Genomic DNA, 19,833 nt, shown 5'->3' on the forward strand with positions numbered 1-19,833 from the left:
GCCGGGTCCCGGACCGCCCGAGCGGGCGGGGGGCGGTGGCGCGGCCCGCTGGGTCCGGCTGAACGTGGGCGGCACCTACTTCGTGACCACCAGACAGACCCTAGGCCGGGAGCCCAAGTCGTTCCTCTGCCGCCTCTGCTGCCAGGAGGATCCGGAGCTGGACTCGGACAAGGTGCGCCCCGCCCTCGGGCGCGCCCCCGGCCTTCGGATCCCCTCGTTCCTTCCAGACTGGCCCCCAGACCCTGCGGCACGCTCCTCACTCGCGGAGGCCGGGGCCAGGACCCCTTCCCTTTCCCCTTCCCCTGCAGCGCCAGCCCCGGGGACTGTTCGCCCCCATCCCGGAGCGCCGGCTTTCTCGCCGACCCCGCCCTTGGTTTTCAGCTACTCCTTCCCCACACTTTGTGCCCACCCGCACCCACGAGGACCTACTCCACAGCCTGTCTCCATGCTCGCCCCCACGCCTCTCCTCCCAGCCCCTGAGGTCGGCATGAGTGTTTCCTTGGCTCTTCCTCAGCCTGTCACGGCCCGTGCCAGATGCCTCCAGAACTGGGTCAGGGTGAGCTTAGGCATCTTTGGAGCTTTCTCATACTTCCTCTGGGACCCCTCTGCCAAGTCGGACACGCCTGAGTCTGACGATGACTGACAGCTGCGGGAAGTGCTGCTGGTGGGATGCACATGTTCCCCGTGGTCCGAGTCCCTGAACTTGCGTCTGGTGACAGTCACTGTTTTAACTGAGGTCCATGTTGGAGATCACATACATTCCTTGGAAAGGTTGCCCCTTGCCAGTGCAAACCTACACCAACTGGTAAAAACCAGACTGAGGGAAACTCCGGAGCAGGAGCAAAGAATGTTTTAGGATGAGATGCATGGCTGCTAACCAGAGGGTTGAGAGGTGACAAGACACTTAACCCATTTCCTGTTTGAGCTGTTCTTTGACTTTATTTTTAAACTATGTGTTCATCTTTCAGTTCCTAACTTAACAGGCATTGACCCTTGCCTACCCCATTTTATATCCAAACCGTGCCCCGCTGTTATCTGGCAAAAGTTGGATGGATTAACCTGTTGTTGATTCCATGTAGTCATCTCTTACCTCTCTAGTAAATCTCAGATTGATGGCAGTCTGTCCTGCTGGAACTGTAGAGTGTTCCCAAGTCCCTTGCTGATAAAGGAATTGTTTTTATCTACCCTAATCTCCCTTGTTGCAATAGCAGCATCTCTTCTCATTCCTTTTACCGTAAAGATGAAGAGGATTAAAGCTGCTTGAAGCCAAGTCCTGGCAGTGCCAAGCTTCCTCTGGGCACATTGCTGGGGTGTGTGAGATTACAGCTGGCAATGCAGACTCCCACTGGTGCTGGCCTTGAGCTCCCGAGCATTGCCAACGAAACAGAGGTTTTCTTAGATTTAGGAATGTGATGTTAGGGATGATAGAAAAGTCAGATTGTCCATCTCAAGCAAAAAATTAGTCATGCAACTCTGGCATTTTCTTCCTTTCTAACAAATACTCTACAAAAGTATGTTGGTGAGTGGGTCCCAGTAAAGCTTTTAAAAGTTTAATCAACCCTATATGTGTATATCTGAAGCACCTTCCCCGAAATGATCTTCAAGAACAGGATACATAAAGCTGGCCTTCTGGCCAATCGTTTGTGGTAAACAAACCTCTAGCAAACTTGCCGTCGCAGTAATAAATTGTGAGAGAGGGTTTGGAGTTTTTACTGTTGGATGCTCTTGTGTTTGCTTGACAGGATGAGACAGGGGCCTACCTGATTGACAGGGACCCCACCTACTTTGGTCCTATCCTAAACTACCTCCGCCACGGGAAGCTCATCATCACCAAGGAGCTGGCCGAAGAAGGTAGGAACAGTGTCTGCATTGGGCGTTTTCAAGATTTAGGTCAAGTCTTTGACACTCGTAGATTGGAATTTTGTATGCGACGTTCACCGACTTAATGTGCAGGTGTGTGAAGGGTTATGACAGTAAGCAGGCAGCCTGCAGTTACCGTGTCTCCTTCAAGGGCGTCTTGTTTAAGGGAGCCCAGCGGGCTCAGCTCAGCCTCCTCAGTGTGAAGGAAAACAGGTAGCTCAGCTCTGCAGACAGCTTCAGGGGCTTTTTGCAGAGTTCTCAGGATCCTTTTTAGCATCTGCTAATGTGAAAGCTGTGAGTGTCCGTAGCCTGAAGTAACACATCTATGACATTTAGGTATTTATATTTTAAATTTTCCTTTGAACTTGCAGCTGTAAAAAAAAAAATAATTATAAAGGCTTGGCCTCCTTTCTTTTAAGACTGGGCTCATGCTTCCTTGTAAATTTTTGCACTGACCTAATTCATTCTCCAGCCCATTGTCAAGTATATCATCTGTTGCCTCATCTTTTTGGTTTGTAGGGCATTTGGAATGTAGGTGGGTCTAGACATCTTTCTGAAAGGCTTGGTTTGGTCGCCCTGAAGGTGTTCAGTTGAAGAAGGTGTTCAGTTGAAGACCAGGGCACCCTGGTCTGGGAGCTTTAGCTCTGAGTAAGAAAGCTGTAACAGCTGCACCGGTCAGTGCAGTGTCTGTGAAACGCCCTGTTACAGTAAAAGGAGGAATCAGTCTCTTTCTCCACCCCCACTCTGTCTCTCTCTCTCTCTGCCCCCTTAAAAAACAGCAGCATTGTAACTGCACACAGAATAATGGTGGGAGTGCTGGGAGTTCCCCGTGTTCACCTTCCGCTCGGACAGTGCAGATTCATGGGTAATCTTACTTCTTGCAAAGAGGAATTTACAAATCCTCCTAATACCTAAAAAAAAAAGTACTTTTTATCTTGAGATACTTTCAAGCTTAAAGAGTAGGAATAGTGCAGAGAATCCCATTTACCCAGTTCTCTGATTTTTGACATTTTGGGTCATGTTTGCAGTGTCTCACTCATTTGCCTGCCTCCTCGCTTTCCTCCCCCGTTGAGGATACCTTGCAGCCTTCACCCCTCAACACTTCATTGTGATTTCCCAAGAAAAGGGTACTCTCTTATATAAATACAGGGTAGCCACCAGGTTTGGGAGGCTTAATATCGGTAAATGTGTGTGGATAAATAACTTTTAATCCACAGCTTCACTCCAGGTTTGTCGGTTGTTCCAGTAATGACCTGTGCAGCGAATTCTTTTCCTGGCACAGAATCACACATTCCATTTAGTTGTCCTCTCCAAGTCCTCTGATTTTGTTTTGCATGAGACTCTTTCATTGATTGCTTTTATATTGTTCAAATCATAGGCATCCTGTTAAATTTGGGCCACATACATTCACACCCCACCCTCAGTCACAGGGTAAGCTGGGCAAACATTGCAAGCTCAGGCATTGTCCAGCGTGGCCAAGTGACACGGGAACAAGTCCTGTGGCTTGTGGGAAGCTGCCAGGTGGGCGTCACAGCAGTGGCCCAGAGGGAGCAGAGCAGAACCTTGTGCACCATCATTCATGTGGGGGAGGTATCAGGTTCACCCCAAGTGCCAAAGAAATGTTCCCCGGGCTGAACGGTGGAGCTCAGGCTTGCGAGAGCAGTTCTCAGCAAGCACGCAGACCCCAGCCCATCTTGCTGTTTTGCTGGGAAGTTCACGCACATCTCTAACTGCAGTTGGCCCTTGTTCTAGGCGTGCTGGAAGAGGCAGAGTTTTACAACATCGCGTCTCTGGTGCGCCTGGTTAAGGAAAGGATACGGGACAACGAGAACAGAACGTCGCAAGTAATGGGCTTTGAGCTCTCTTTGTTAAAAGATTTGTTTTTATTTATTTATGCATACGAGAATTGGGATGTAGCCCAGAGGTGGGGTGGGGTGGGGGTGTGGTGAGAGGACTCACCAGAGACCGAGTGGGGCGCAAACCAGGCAGATCTACTGAAACACTACTGAGGGGAGCAGCAGGGAGACAGGAGAGGTCTGCTGCGCCCTGTGCGTCACTCCTTGGCCGGGGATCGAACTCATGTTGTAGTGGCTGGTGATAGCATGGTAGTGCTCAGACTTTAACCCCTGAGCCAGCCAGGGAAGCCTGGTTTTGAACTCGTGAGGGGAAACTGCCCATGGGTCTGGGTGTGATCTGAGGGAAGCTGTGCCGTGTGTGAGAGCCCAGCCTCTCCCCATAGAGCGCTGGTCCTGGCCTGCAGGCTTGCTCAGAACAAGGTGCAAAGGAGACAGCGCACAGCCCAAGAGAGGATGCGGGGTACAGATGCTCACGCGCAGCTCTCTGGGTCCAAGCCCGCCCGCCTGTGGAGAGAGCGTGCACCCCCTCCACACACACACCAGTGAAGGCCGTGTCAGCTGCTCTTTCTCAGGGCCACGTCCCACCCGGCTCCTGACAGTCACCTGAATCTGTTTTGGGTAGGCTTTAGTGGCTGCTTAGGATGGGAGCTTTGAAGAAAATAACATCAAGCGTCTCTTTCTATTACGAAGTCTGGATGTCTGTATGAGCTCGGCAGGAATTCTGGGAACAAAAACGAAACCCAGAACTTGCCAGGGAGCCCGCTCCTCGCCAGTGGCGTCTCTGCGGCGCGGTGATCTCTGCCCGGTCTCCGGCTCCCGAGCTTGGGGGAGCGGGTGGGACACACATCCCTCTCACGTCAGGGAGACACTGGCAGCCTGTGGCTGAACTTGCTCGTCTCTGTCAGGTTGTGATGGTGGGCGCTCTTGGGAGTCTGTCTACGCAGCGCAGAATTTTCCTGTAATTAAAAATAAGGCAGTGTGTTTCTTTTCACAAAAAACGGCTCCCTCCCCTTTCTGCATCATGCTTCCTGTGTCAAAGTTTCCTGGCTCTAAATGGAATTATCTGGTTGGATAACTGACATTCATGATAAAAAACGAAGTTGCTTCCCCTCCTCTGTCCAACTTGTGAGGGTGGAAAGCAGGACTTAGCCTTCAAGTGCTTTTCCGTCTGACCAGCAGTTGAAAGACTCTTTGCTAAGACTCAAAGGATGTGCAGTTGGTAGGCAGTTGGCAGTTCTAGCTAGTGCTGCCAGGTTTTTGTCGCCTCGTGTTGTATATTCACATGGCATCGAACACGATGACAACTGTCTCCTCCATTTTCCACCATGACCGGCGTGGCTGGAGACCATTCAGGTCGTCACACCTGGTGTGCCACCAGCTGAGTCCTCGAGAGCTCTGTGAGGCTTCTCTCTGATGACAGCAGTGAAGCTAATTAGCCCTCTGGATTCTCAAGGCCCGTGGATTTATACCCAGTTGGAGGCTTTTTTATTCGAGAATGTCAAGGCATTTTTTATGTTAATTGGTCTTCCCATCTCACCTTTTCATTTGGTGAAATTCTGAGGCCCCTCAGAGGCCTTTTCTCTCCACTGAGGCCCGTGGCTCTGCAGTGGGCTCACCTCGTGGGCTTCCAGGCTGCTGGGTCACACTCGCACCTCCTTTTACGGATTCACACTTAAAGAGACACCTGCGGCAGACATTAGGGTGGAGCCAAAATGTGGGCGTCCTGCCTGCTCTTTTAGTGACCTCTCATCTCCTTAGTGGCTGCCACCAGCCTGGGCTTTGCTGTCTCAGAGGAGTTCTTGCTGGTGCTTGAGCTTGGTTCACTTGCACTAGTGGTTTACCTGAAGAGAAAATGGAGAAGAGGCAGAATAGGCATCTCAGCTGGCCAAGCCTTTGGGGAGCCATCGCTGTTTGGGGGTGCTCTGAGTTTGTAACTTAATACACCTGGCTGTTTCCAGAACGTGTGGCTTAGAGCTATTGAAATCCTTGGAAGATTTGTCCTAGATTTTACAAGGGAGGGAATTTTTTATTTAATCTTGGTAACTTGGTTAATGGTAATTGTACATCGCTTAGGAGAAAGTGTAGGAAAAAGAACACAGTTGTCAGGCAGATGTGGGCCCGAGCCCGCCCCCCGCCACGTCAGCTGTGCGGCAGGGCTGGGGCTGCACCTGACGTCAGCGCGAGTGCAGACGCCCAAGTGCAGCCAGGAGCCGAAACCTGCCCCCAGGGCCGCAGCAGAGCAGCCGCGCTGTGGCGGTGGAAGTCAGTGGCGGCGGCTGCTTCTGTCAGCTGCGCTCCCACGAGGCGGCTGGTCTGAAACAGGCCCCATCCTTCAGGAAGAGTCCTAAGTGTAAGTTTTCATTGTTCTTGCCACGCCCATGTTTTCTCTCCATCTTGCGGAGAGTGACTGGCCTGCCCCTGCCCTGGGACCGGCCTCCTCGCGCTGGCCTGTTGCCGTTGTGCTGCCGGACCCACAAACCGGGCAGCGGGTGCAGCTGCCGGCCCAACGAGGGGCCCTCCTGGGCCTCCTTTCCATGAGCAGGAGCTCCTGTGTGGGGCGCCTGCCGCTCTGGACCACCCCTCCCTCGCTCGCTTTGACTTCTCACTCCCAGGCACGGCCCTAAGTGTCAGTGGTCGTGAGCTAACGTGCAGCCCGGGGGTCGCTTCCGACCCAGCCTCTCGGCTGCTGCCTCTGCCTCATGGCTAAGGCTGAGCTGCCAGCAAATGGCGTCTCCCGCATCTCTGGCACCCTAACTCCGCGGAAGTCACAGCTGCTTTGGAACCTGCAACAATGTTCAGTTACAACGGGAGCACCGCAAGCCCCGCTTCCCTGTGGCTTCCCTCTGGGGACTCTGGTTGCTTGCAGCAGGTCTCAGTCCCTGCCGGAGGGGTGCAGGTGGGAGTGCACCCCGCAGGGGGGTGGACATGCTGTCCAGCGTGGGGCCCAACAGGCTGCCGACAGCAGCGGACCCTACCCCAGAAAAGGCAGGTTAGAAAGATGAATACAAATTCTTCTCTAATATTAGAAATTTGGTAATGTTTTTGTGACCAAAAATATGCCATAGGAATTTAACTCTTGTTCATATCAGGTGGCCTGGGGTAAATGTGTTGTTTGGCTTAAAGTAAGTTTTCAAGACCGGGGCTGCCCCTCCAGGAAGCCCTCCCTCACCGCCTCAGGGCGCAGGCTCAGGCCACAGGTGCCCCCCACACACACGCCCTGCGTCCCCAGGCCAACGGGCTTCTGCCCAACTTGGCGACAGACTAGAGAGCTCCCACTGTGCCCCCGTCAGGTTGGATAATTTGCCAGAACTCAGCACTCAGGAGAATGCGGCCCTCACTGTTGTCCTCCGCTATGAAGGATACGAGTGAGCCAGGGAAGAGATACTGCCGCGGTCTGGGCGAGGTCCTGAAGGGCCCATGTCGGGCCGTCAAGCGTGCCGGGCACTCGCAGCCTGGCAGTGCCTGAGCCCCGCCGTGCGGAGGGTTGTGCAGTGTCACTACGTGAGCATGGCTGGTCAGAGCTAACCCTGCTGAGCGCTGGGGACGCCGTCCCCTGCAGGCCGGGAGGGCGCCCCCTCGCCCGGCCTCTGGGATTGGCTCATTAGCCTGCCCACGGCTCACGCAGCACTCTGGAGTCCCAGGGTCAGGTTTCCTGTGCCAGGAACCTGGGACTGACAGACAGCTTTATCCACCACATTTTTGTACAATAATAAAGTTAATAAGGAATCACTTTTGTTTTCAAGTAACACCCGCAGGGGGTAAAAATACTTCGTGTGTGAAGGATTTTTTTTACAGTGGACTTCTTACTCGAAGCAACTCCGCTGCTTCTCCACTGAAAAACAGATAAGATCTAGTTTCTCAGCATCATGCGCATCTGGCCCGTCCCTCTGGAGTTCAGAACTATTTTATCACTGATTTGTGTTCTTAACCTCTTTTTTTCTTCCTTTCCTTGGATAATCTTCATAGAAAAACTACTGGCCATTTGCAAAAGGAGAGGGCCTCCCAGGAAAAACACTGCTCACATGGGCTTTCGGGGCTTATTCTTTTTTTATGATGTGATGTGTTTATTTACACACACAAGAGCTGGGCACAGGCTGGAGGTGCAGGGGTGAGAGGGCTCACCAGAGGCAGAGTCGGGGGCAGAGAGTGGGGGGCAGAACAGGCCGATGCTGCGGGAGACGGGGAGTTTGCGCCGTGGGGGTCACTCCCTGGCCGGGGCGTGGCAGCTTGCGAGTGTGAGACGGCGCCTCCGGGGCCCTGGCCATGCGCACTGCCCTGCCCTGACCCTGCGCCCCCCCGCGTCTGGCTGCAGGGCCCCGTGAAGCACGTGTACCGCGTCCTGCAGTGCCAGGAAGAGGAGCTCACGCAGATGGTCTCCACCATGTCTGACGGCTGGAAGTTTGAGCAGGTATGTCACGGAGGCGGCCGTCCTCCCCGTAAGTCGCCACTCCTCGGGCCTGGTCAGCCCTGGGTGTCCCCGTGGGCCAGTGCGGCCCTGCCGAGACCACGGGAGGAAGAGGAGGAGCGGCTCCGTGCTGAGAGCTGGGAAAGCTGAGGCTATGGCAGTTCCAGCTCGAAGGTGCCGGAGGGAGCCGCCGCCAGGAGTGGAGACTGGGAAGTGCAGCCTCCGGGAGTCTTCGGAGCACTTGGTGGGGGCTGAGGCGGCCTGTGAAGAGCTGTGGGTGGCCCCGGGGCGCTCTTCTGGCACTGCCAGAGACAGGACCTCTGTGGGGAAAGTGGACACTTTCTAGATGTGCCAGACCCAGACTGGAGCTCAGCAGCCCTCCCTTCCCCGCTGAACATGTCTGTCACCCACCCCGGGCTGGTGGCGCTGAAAGGCGCCAGCCTCGCCATGAGTGTGGGCGTGGGCTCCTCCCCAGCGCCCCCGTTCCAGCCTTTCAGGCTGAGGGAGGTCGCGAAACAAAGCGGCTGAGACTCCGTCTCCTGGGCCCCTGCAGTGGCGGGCGTTCGGCTCACCACCCCTCTGCAGTACGCAGGAGGCCGAAGCGCCTAGCACGAGCCTGCTGCAGTTTGATAGGTCGGGCCTGTGGTTACGGAGCGTTTAAGAGGCCGGCCAGCTGTCAGCTTCGCAGGTCAGAGCCACTCTGCGTATTGCACAGTGCTGGCTAGTGGTCAGGCACTCCGGGCCTCTGTCTCCGAGCCGAGCCCCCCGTTCTCCCCTCCACTCCCCACGGTAGGTGGGCTTAGAGCTCTTTTTTTCTTTTAAAGATTTATTCTTATTTATTCATACTGGGGTATGAGTGAAGAACTGGGGTACAGACCGAGGTGCAGGGGTGAGAGGGTTCACCATAGACAGAGTGGGGAGCAAAACGGGGATCTACAGAAATCCACTGCTGAGGGGAGCAGCGGGGAGACAGACGAGGTCTGCTGCGCCCTGTGGGTCCCTCCCTGGCCGGGGATCACACTCAGGCCGCAGTGGCTGCTGATAGCTCGATAGCGCTGAGACTTTAACCCCTGAGCGCCCTCCCTGTGCTGGACGACCATGGAGGCCGTGTGTGGGCCTAGGACACATTGAGGTGTGCGATGTGAGACTTTGCCATACCCACACCCCGGAAGTGCTTTCCCTGATGTAAAGTGTAAGCAAAAGGTAAAGTCTTTACCTCAGTGTACTTTGGGAAACACAGTGAATAATTTACTGCCTGTTTCTATCTAATGAATGTTCACGGGAGGGGGCGGTACCCCTGGATCCTGTCCTGTGGGGAGGAGGTTAAAGCACAGGCGGTCTGGGCCACAGACACCCCAGCACAGCGAGTCTCTCGTGCGCTCCATGGGAGGCTTTGGGCTGACCAGGTTGGCCAGGGCGGCCTCTCCCAGGCGCGGTTTTTCCGCGGGTGCACATCCGAGCTAGAACTAAATCCTGAACCAGTTCTCTGAGAAGGGTATGAGTACCATGTGGCTCACGTAGCTGTCCAGGGATTGGCTTAGTGCTTTCCAGAGCCTTCCAGGTGCCGGCTCTTCTGTGTTAGGGATGAGGAAGCTGTGTGGGCGTTTCAGCTGTGACTCAAGTGTCCATTTTCATTCACAGAAAACACTTCCCCCCCAGCTGGAGGGACGTGATCATGTTCAGCCTCGTCACTGCCTTTTGGGGTTGCTGCAAGTGGTGGGGTGAGGGGACAGTGCAGGACTCACACTGCAGCTTTGGGGAACCATTACCAAGATGCCCCGACGAAAGGCCAAGATCCAGCTGTCCACGGGACAGCATGATAGTCCCAGGGAATTTCTCAGTCCGGGCGAAGCAGAATCACAAAGTTCAGTCGGGAGAAGAGTTTAATAGTGTGCAACATTCATATGTTTGCCCGGTTCTTGTTTTGTCAGCTCATCAGCATTGGATCTTCCTATAACTACGGAAATGAGGACCAGGCAGAATTCCTCTGCGTTGTGTCCAGAGAACTAAATAATTCCACCAATGGCATCGTCATAGAGCCGAGTGAGAAGGCAAAGGTAAGCAGGCCCTCACCAGAAGCCGTTGCAGGCCCATCTGCTCACAGCCCTCTGTGGGCCTGGCCTGAACCGCCACTCACTGTCTCTCCTCCTGCCTTCCTGGGTGTTTGCGTTTCCCCTTCACTCTGGGCTTCTGACTGGTGTAACCTCAAGCAGGCCTGATGCAGCCATGACAGGCTTTCAGCCGGACTTCCCAGTCGCTGTCCAGTCAGTGGAAAGGAAAGCTTGCTAGAATGCTAATTACTACAAGGTGAAAATTCTAAAACTCAAAAAACTAGAAAATACTTTTGTTCTTTGAAACTTTGTTTTATTTTCTGTCTCAAGAGAAAGGGTGTTTTGGTTACTTTTACGACTTTTCCACTTAAGTTGCTGGGGAGTCGCTGCACACCCTGGCTGCTTCCTGTCAAACGTGCGCACTCTCGGGCCACACTCAGGCTTCTGAGTCAGCCAGTGGCACACGGGGCCTGGCCCGTCCATGATCCGCAAGTCCTGTCCAGCTCAAGGCTTCCGGGGAGGTGGAGGCCCTGGTCCTGCCTGCCTTCCTGGGACCGTGGGCCGGCGGGGAGCAGCTGTGGGTCTCTTCCTGACCCGCTCCTCTGCGCCCTCGGCCTACATGCAGTCTGCGCCCAGGGTGCCAGCCTCAGCCCTCCCATCTTCCTTTTTAGATTCTTCAGGAGAGAGGGTCTCGGATGTAAACTCCAGGATCCTGAAGGTCAAGAGAGCAACCCAGCAGAGCACCCTGAAGTTCACTCTTGCTCCTGTACAGTAACCGAGCTACTGCAAAGCAACGCTGAGCCTGGCACCAGCCAAGAAGTTTCTGGTCAAAACCAAAGGCGCCCCGCCCCCCACAGGAACCCAGGACAGATGCACCTTCCAGCGCAGAAGCCTGCTTTTGTTTCCTCAGCCAGTGTCATCAGATCTGTACAGCAGCGCAGGGCTGGGTTCCCAGGCAGCGCCCTTCTGGGGGAAGGGGAGAGGAAAGCCTAGCTCCTTGCGTGGGTCTGTACGGCCAGGAAGCTGGAGAAGAAAGGAGATTTTCCCTGAGCAGTGACAGGTTGCCACCGTGCGCCACCACCGGGGTGTGGGCGCCTCTTTGTGACACTCCGCCTCCTGCTGTGCACCCGGAGCAGAGCCGGGGCAGCTTTGGTCTCCGAGGGGGTCTGGATGAAGCTAGAGCTTTACCCTACGCTCTGAACAAAGCCTCTCTACAGGGGGGCGGGGGTGAGGCGTCCTTGGTGGAGGTTGGGGATCGCTGCTCTGGGTCCGGGCACTTAGTTGCTGCCACACCCGCTCTGTCCGTTTGTCCCCGGTGCCACGGACCCGCACGCTGCCCCTCCCCCCAGGAGAGCTGGAGGCAGCGCACTGCATCAGAGGAGTCTGGGCAACTGGTAACTGCTTCTGCAGCCTCCTGACCGCCCTTTGGCCCATCTTCCCTCCCTGACGTTCTAAACCGGACCAGGGACAAAGGACCTTGGCCCTTCTGATGGCGTGGGGTGGAGACGGCTGTTTCTTTGGAAGTTGCCAAATGTGTTGTTGTATCCCAAAGTGTTGTTACTTCTGTGCTTGTCTCTTGGAAACGCCTTGACGGAACACGTGCTGTCTGTGTGTCTTCTTGTGTCCGACCTCGGCACGCCGGCCCCACCGCGGAGTCAGCGCCCTCAGCCCACAGTGCGCCGTGTCAGCTGGGCAGTCTGCAGCCTCCTGGCGCCCCACCCCTTGCGCCCTCCTTGTCGCCGCTTGCTCTGGAGTGCGGGGTCCTCGAGCGCGTGCTGGCCCGGCCCTCCTCAGGGCCTCGTGACTGGACTTCTCTCTGCGCTTTGGAGCCCTGCTGACTCGGGCCAGTGCGCCCTCCCTGTGCTGGACGACCTTTAGCGGTGTGCCACGTGGTCCGGAGCCTGGGGCGAGGTCTCCAGAAGTGACCATCTCCTGAGCCCTGCACTGCCGTGCCCACCTCGTCTCCAGGGTCTCGCTTTGTCCTGATTCCTCAGTGTGTGGAGCAGTGGGGGTGAGGAGTCCACCGCTGTGGCCCCGCCCGCAACCCAGCCATGCCAGGTTAGCGCAGCTTCTGCCCACAGCAAACGTCACAGGTCTCCACCCAGTCAGCTTCAGGGGCGGACAAGATTTGGGCGTGTGACGGAGGGACAACTGGCTGGCTGCCCGCTGGAGGGGCCTTAGTGAGTGGCATGAGAGGGGGGATGGTTGCTTTGGGCTGCCCCACAGCCGGCCTCGGCCCCACCCGGGGACGCCGCTGGAGGCCCAAGGGCAGTGGCGAGGCCCTCAGCCCGGCAGCTCCGCTGGTTTGCAGAACAGCACCTGGACCGTTCTCTGAGAGCTCCGAGGTCACCCGCTGTCCCGAGGGCTGGCTTCTGCCACCTCGTGGCAGCCAGTGACAATTATTCCAGTGCTCCGGAAGTGAAGATGACTCGTTTCTTAAGGCCTTTGGAAGACTACTGTACCATTTCCTTTATGAACCAAGTCAGTATTTTCCCTGAGCGCCTTCTCGCACCTGGGGGCATCCAGGTGATAACCCCACTTGTTGGTCTGTGTCACGTGACCAGGGACCCACACTCTCCAGCGGCCTGAGGCTGGAGGTGGGAAGATTCCTGCTTCCTTCCCTGCCAGTCTGAGGCCTGGCATCTCACGGGACACTGAAGTACGCGTCAGCTCTGGGGCCCACGCGCCTTCCTGGTCTGTGAGAGGGTCCAGCCTCCTGTAAAGTGACTCTTTCCACAGTCTGAACCGATCTCAGGGTGTCTGGGGAGGCAGAGTGGAGGCAGGACCTAGATGCTAAGGGGGAGGGCCGAGAGGACACCCACCCCCAGTGTGGCCTTTGATCCAGACGCTAGGAACCATGCTGTCACTTGTGGGTGCCCTTTGTTACCGTGTGTGTTTGAGAAAGTCTGAAATGCTGTGGCTTTTTTGTCAATAAAGACGTGAAACCAACTCTGGATCTCAGAGCCTTTGGGAGAAGCCTTCCAGTGCTGCCGGCTCCCTGGTTTCCAGTCTCACACCGCTGCCTACAAACTCCTTTCTCCGGCTGCTAAACTGCCCTTGGGGTGTGGGCCTTCCTCTTCTCATTTTATTGAATTCAAAAAGACCCAAGTGCTTGAGGAGCAGGAGGCGGACAGATGGTCAGCCCATCAGAGAGCCGGAAACACAGGGAAGGATGAGGTGGTGTTAAGGGGAAAGTCATCCTGGAATCTTTCCCAGGGCCCTGTTTTCTCTACAAGGAAGAGACAGTAAGAAATGTGAGGTGAGCATCTGGCAAAGAGTGCAGTTTCGGTCACTTAAGGGATCAGGCTGGGTCCTCAAGGTGTTAGCAAGCCCCTCCCGGAGGGCGTGTGGGGTGGCGCAGAAGTGGTTGGGCGAGACCAGCCACTGCAGCTGGCGACATGGCCAAGGGGCCAGGGGACCCTGCGGTGTCCAAAGCACTGAGTGCAGAACGGCAGCGGAGGCGAGAGGCAGGCGTCTGAGAGAGCTGGATGCAGGGGGCTCGGGGAGAAGAGGCTGTCCCCCTGGGCTCAGTGAGGCTGGTTCTAGAAGTGTGGGAAACCACACAGAGCCACGCCACAGGAAACCACTGGGCCAGCTGTCACTGCCAGAGTGACGCTTGTGGCACCACTGATGACAGGAAGGAGCATGTCCCTGCTTCCCCCTCTAGCCCTGTAGTGTCCCACTCGGTCCCAGGAGCCCTGGGAAAAGAGCAGCGTGCTTGGCAGGGTGCCAGCCCCAGCAGCACTGGGGCATTCTGGACGGTGGCTTGGAACTGACAGGTCACAGGAGCTGCCCCCCTTTGGCCAGGCCACAGCCTCGTGTGCGTCTAGGCATATGTAAGCTTCCTGCAGTGGTGAAGTCCACTTGGGCCTCACCTAGCAAGATGCTACGACTCTACACAAAGATTACCTCACCCTCAACACCAAGGGCCAGAGACAGTCACGTCCTTTTCTGGGTGATGTTAGTCCCTCCCCAAATTGGCTTGGTAAGAGGACACCCAGGTCGTGGCAGGTAGCTCAGTGCACATGATCACCTAGCACCCTGTGGTAAGGTGGTAGAAGCCGCTTCCCACAGCAAGGTCACCTGGAGAAGGCACAGGGCAGCTCTCAAATCCCGCAGTCCTGTGTGTGACTCTCCAGCCAGGGCCTGTGGAGCCTGCAGACAGCGTTGGCAGTAACAGGTCATTTGAGTTTCACTAGTCTACCATAGTTGGTAGAACTAAAAGGAGCAACAGGCAAATCCAGACCACTTGGAGTTTTGCCACATCTCTCAATACCTGTTCAAGCAGAACAAAAAAAAAAAGTTCTAGAGCCCTCCCTGGCGGCACAGCACTAGAAGCTGTCTGCAGCCCCTGCAGCACGAGTTCGATTCCTGCCAGGGAGGGACCCACGCAGCTCCGCAGACCTCTCCTGACCCACCCGCTGCGCCCCTCAGCAGTGCACTTCGTCCATCTGCCTGTTCTGCTCCCCGCTCTGTCTCTGGTGAAGCCTCTCACTGCCCCTGAGCCTCTGGCCTGTACCCCAGCTCTGTATGCACAAATAACTAATTTTTTAAAGCAAAGTAGAAATCAATGAAATGGAAAACAAACATGCAGTAGAACTTTCAAAAGCAAAACTATTTTTTTGAGAAGATTAATAAAATGGACAAACTGCTAGTGAAACTCACTGAGGAAAAAGAAAATACTAATGACATCAGGAATGTAAATGGGACACAGAACTAAAGCCCGCATGTCTTGCCGATCATCAGAAGTGTCTTCGGATTCAGACCCAACGGTATCCAAAGCAGCGGCTTGAGACGTGTGTGCGCAGCCCATCCCGTCAGCAGAGGAGCGGGTGGTCGGAGTGTGGTCCACTGTGTGGCACGGTCGTTATCACCTCCAAGTCGGACGAAAATCTGCACGCAGGTGCTGCAGGAGACTAGCCAGGCGCAGCCTCAGGGCCGGTGGGTGGCGCTCACCGCCAGCTCCTCGCCGAAGGTGGCGCTTCCAGGCTCCACCCTCAGGGGGCTGACGGGGAGGAGCGGGGAGGAGCGGCCGCCCGCGAGCCCTCCCTCCCCTCCGCCGCCCTCCCCGGCGGTCCCCGCCGCTCTCTCCTCTTCCTACTTCGCTCCCTGTGTAAATAACGCCCTTCGCGTTTCTCCCTGTGTGTCCGTTTTGTGTTGTGTCCTGAATTCTTAGAGCGGGACCCCTGGGGAAGGGGGATGGGGAGGGGGGAGGGAGGACAGCCCGGCCAGCCCTGCAGGAACACCGCAGGCGTAAGCCCGCCTCCCTGCTGGCGCCAGGGATTAAAGCGCGGCCCTGTGAAGCTCTCCCAGCCACGGAAGAGTCGGAGCCGGCCAGGGAGCGACCCCCAGGGCGCAGCAGACCGCTCCTGTCTCCCCGCTGCTCCCCTCAGCAGTGGGTTTCAGTCAGTCTGCCTGTTCTGCTCCCCCCTCTGTCTGTGGTGAATCCTCTCACCCCCTGCATTTCTGGCCTGTACCCCAGCTCTTGGGTGCAAAATAAATAATTTTTGTTTAATTACCTAAGTGAAATAAGCCTGACTCAAAAGGACCCATATTGTCTGACTCCACTCTTGTGAAATGCCCAGGATAGGCAAATTCAGAGGCAGAGAGTGAATTAGATGTTCTAGGTTGAAGGGCCCTGCCTAAGGATTCTTCTCTATGGTTACAACATTTTTGTTAGGGATGATGAAAACAATTTGGCTATAAATGGACATGATGGTTACACAACATTGCAAATGTACCCAACACCGCTGAATTGTGCACAACAATTATTTAAAAGGTAAATTTTATTTTAAAATTCTAAATGAATCTTATGAACGATTTTACACCAAAAATATCTGATAATGTAGATGAAAGGCACAACTTTCTAGGGAAACACTACTTATTAAAACTGATAAAGGAAGGAATATACACTGTAACTATTCTAAATCTCCAAAAGAAATTCACTATGCAACGAATAACTTTTTTAGAGAAAATGGGCTTTCGTGGCAGTGAGAGAATCCCACTGACCATCTGAGGGAGAAATAAAGTCTTACTCTTCCGAACACTTCCCCACTCGCTTCATGGCAGTCATGTACCTTACTACCAAAACTTGACAAGGATACCACATAAAAAGAAGAGAATCGCAAGTCAATCTCATTCGTGAGCATAGATCACAAAATACTCGCACACAGGCCCTCCCTGGTGGCACAACAGGTTAAAGCGCAGCACTGTGAAGCTGTCTGCAGCCACTTCAACACGAGTTCAATCCCAGGCCAGGGAGTGAGTGACCCATGGGGTGCAGCAGACCTCTCCTGCCTCGCCCGCTGCTCCCCTCAGCTGTGGATTACTGTCAATCTACCTGTTTGCTCCCCACTCTGTCTCTGGTGAATCCTCTCACCTCCATACCCCTGAACTGTACCCCATTTCTGTATGCATAAATAATGGAATCTTTTTAAAAATTATAAAATAAATTCTAGCACCCAGCATATAGATAGAAAGCGTTCATCAACACTCCACTCAGAATCATGCAGAATGCCAGGTTGGTTTAATTGTTGACACTTAATAGGTGCCAATTCATTTGCCATATTGGCGGCGTCAAAATGGCCAAATTTATGACCATCTAAAAAAATGCAGAAAGAGACTTGATAAAACTTAACATCCACTGCAGATAAAAACTATTAGCAAACTAGGAACCCAAGAGAGTCTTTAAAAAGATTCATTAATTTATGTATACAAGAGCTGAAGTGTAGGCCAGAGTGGCAGGGAGGTAGAGGTTGAGAGCGGGGAGCAGAGCAGGCAGATTGACCAAAATCCACTGCTGAGGGGAGCCACGGGGAGAGAGCAGGGAGAGATCTGCAGTGCCTGTGGGGTGGGTCAGCTCCTTGGCAAGAGGTAGAAGTCATCTGCAGGGGCTGCAGATTGTCAGTGCTGAGACTTAACCCCTCGCTGCAGGGGAGGCCCCAGGGCGTCTTCTTCATCTGATCAGAGACATCTACAAAATACCTATTGCAAGCATCATACTTAATGCAGAAATGTTAGAAATGTTTCCTCTGAGGCAGGGAAAGGAGGGAAGGAGAACTTCTGTTTATTGTTTCTCCCCTACGAGGGGCCAACTCACTTTGTGGAGGAAGAGCGTGATGTCTTACAACATTATCAGGGAATGCACGTAGTTGGGAAACAGATTGCCAAGGAGCTGTGACAGAGTGGTGAAAGTCCCACTTTTCTCACTGCTTTTTTCTTCTTCCAAGAATCAGAGCTGGAAAACAATAAAGTCACCCCAAAAAAGGCAAACAAAAGAGCCAGAGCCAGAGCGGAAGCAGGAATCCTCAGGACCACCGACCAAGCAAGGTGGCATCATCCTACTTTACATCAAGAAACATCATCTCCTGCAACAGAGCCTCTAGATACCCAAGAGAACTAAAACGGATTAAACAAGCCGTCCAGGATCCCGCTGCCCTCAGCGGCCGGTTTTCCCTGCCGAGGGTGATGTGAGGCCCCAAGCTCCCCCACCCCGCCGTGGCCCTAGGCCAGCAGCAGCTCTGCCTCCCTCCCGGGGAAGGCTTGGGGGCAAGACCTCCTGCAGGACATGAAGCCTCCCCAGCATGGACATGAAGCGTGCCCAGCACACACCTTTGCCCAGCTGACATCACAACAGCCAGGGCTGGTCGCACTTGAATTGTGACATCAGGGGTCAAAATTGCGCCAGCTCTTAGGAGGGGCCACCTTCACCAGGAGACCACTAGACCACGCAAAGGAAAGGTGAGGGGGGCCGTCAGGCCCCGGAGGTGGACGGGGCGTGGCCGGGAGCACAGGGGACTGAGGGCAGCCTCCCCGCAGCTGGGGGCATGAGACGGGGTGAGACCCTCCCTCCCGAATGCCAAGAGGTCATTTCCCTTCCAGCACAGGGCAGCCAAGCCTCTGGTTCTCCGTGGCATGCACAGGATCTCGCGTAAGTGCTTGTGCTCCTTCAGGAGGCCCAAGGACGCGGCCCTTTTCCTGGTCACCACGTGGCTTCCTTCTGCGCCCCCCCCCCACCCCGCGCCCCATCCAGGATTGGTTCAAGGAGTTAAGACCAGAACAAGGACACACGCCCCAGCCGGTGCACCCCATGTGGGCTGACCGATGACATGGGCCCAGTCCCTGGGCCTGGGGTGCCCCTCACCCCCTGCCTTGGCCTCAGTCCCTTGACTTCGCTCTGTCTCCCCAGGAGACAAGTCCCAGGGCCAAGTCCCAGCCCTGCCCGCCAGCCTCCCCCCGGACCAGCCCCCGATGAGTAACAGCAGCAATGTCGGTGCCTGTGAGGGCCAAGTCCTCTGTCCCGTTTGCCTGGAGGTGTTCCGCGACCCCGTCACCACGGCCTGCGGGCACAACTTCTGCATGGCCTGCCTGCAGGGTTTCTGGGACCACCAGGCCACCCTGGGCGAGGCCCTCTACTGCCCCCAGTGCCGGGAGAGCTTCCCCTCCAGGCCGAACCTCTGCAAGAATGTCATCCTGGAGGAGATGGTGACCTACCTCACGCAGGCCAAGGGCCAGAGCTCGGGGTCCTCGCAGGGCCCGGCGGGGCCCAGGGATGTGCCGTGTGACTTCCGCGCCCCGAAGAAGGTCAAGTCAGTCCAGTCGTGCCCGCAGTGCACGGCGTCCCTGTGCGAGAAGCAGCTGCGCAGCCACTACGAGGACTGGGCCTCCCGGGACCACCGGCGGCTGGAGCCCGCGTGGGACCCCCAGAGCCACCTGTGCCACAAGCACCGCCGGCTGCAGTGGCGCATGGGGGGCTGCTGCGTGTGTGGGGCCTGCCTGCGGGAGAAGCACAAGACCTGCCACGCCATCCCGCTGGAGGAGGGGCGCGCCCGCGGGGAGGTCAGGGGGCCTGTGGGGAGGGAGGTCAGGCGCCCGCGGGGAGGGCAGGGGCCCGGGGGGAGGTCAGGGGCCCGCAGGGAGGGCAGGGGCACACGGGGAGGGCAGGGGCCCGCGGGGTCAGGGGCCTGAGGAGGTCAGGGACCTACGGGGAGGGCAGGGGCCCTAGGGGAGGGCAGGGGCCCGCGGAGGTCAGGGACCTACGGGGAGGTCAGGGGCCCGCGGAGGTTAGGGGCCTGCGGAGGTCAGGGACCCGCGGGGAGGGCAGGGGCCCGTCCTGGGCCGGCACCAACAGGAGGGCGCAGCATGGGCAGCAAGGTCACCCCTCACCTGCCCTCCCCAGGGTGACCCCCACCTGCCCTCCCCAGGTTCATCCCTCCCACGAGTTCAGCAAATCAGGGTCCCAAATGATACAGATGGATCTATGTTACACTGTGCACGGGAAAAGGGAAGGCAGAAAGGAAACAGCAACACAACCCCGTCTTTTTCCCTTCAAATTTTTTTATTAAAGATTCATTTATTGGGGCCTTCCCTGGCCGCACGACAGGTTGGGACAAAGCACTGCAGGTAGGCTGCAGCCGCCTCAGTACAAATTCGATCCCCGCCCCAGAGGTGATCACAGGGCGCGGCAGACCTCTCCTGCCCCCCCCCGCTGCTCCCCTCAGCAGTGGACTTTGTCGATCTGCCTGTCCTGCTCCCCGCTCTGTCTCTGGTGAAGCCTCTCACCGCCCCTGCACCTCTGACCTGTACCCAGGTCTGTATGCATAAATCTTTAGAAAAAAAAAAAAGATTCATTTATTTATGCACACGAGAACAGGAGTACAGG

The 19,833-nt window shown here is 55.8% G+C and overlaps 2 protein-coding genes across 2 annotated transcripts in view; both read left to right on the forward strand.

Annotated features, from left to right (window-relative positions):
- Positions 1–4: 4 nt before the first annotated feature.
- KCTD2 (potassium channel tetramerization domain containing 2) lies at positions 5–13,121 on the forward strand (the record flags this gene model as incomplete). The annotated part of the gene is made up of 6 exons (XM_004693377.2): positions 5–172; positions 1,743–1,851; positions 3,613–3,704; positions 8,029–8,124; positions 10,053–10,178; positions 10,844–13,121. Coding segments are annotated over 6 exons (621 nt in total), but the record flags the coding sequence as incomplete, so codon positions are not given.
- A 4,965-nt stretch (positions 13,122–18,086) lies between these two features.
- The window catches only part of LOC105854409 (tripartite motif-containing protein 47-like), a 5,924-nt gene continuing 4,177 nt past the window's right edge, over positions 18,087–19,833 (forward strand). The window contains exons 1-2 of the mRNA XM_012732993.1: positions 18,087–18,102; positions 18,361–19,010. Coding sequence (XP_012588447.1) covers positions 18,087–18,102; positions 18,361–19,010 — 666 coding nt within the window. The remainder of the gene's footprint in view (positions 18,103–18,360; positions 19,011–19,833) is intronic.

The sequence above is a fragment of the Condylura cristata genome, unplaced genomic scaffold (genome assembly GCF_000260355.1).
Source record: "Condylura cristata isolate star-nosed mole 26May11 unplaced genomic scaffold, ConCri1.0 scaffold00038, whole genome shotgun sequence".
Lineage (NCBI taxonomy): Eukaryota > Metazoa > Chordata > Mammalia > Eulipotyphla > Talpidae > Condylura > Condylura cristata.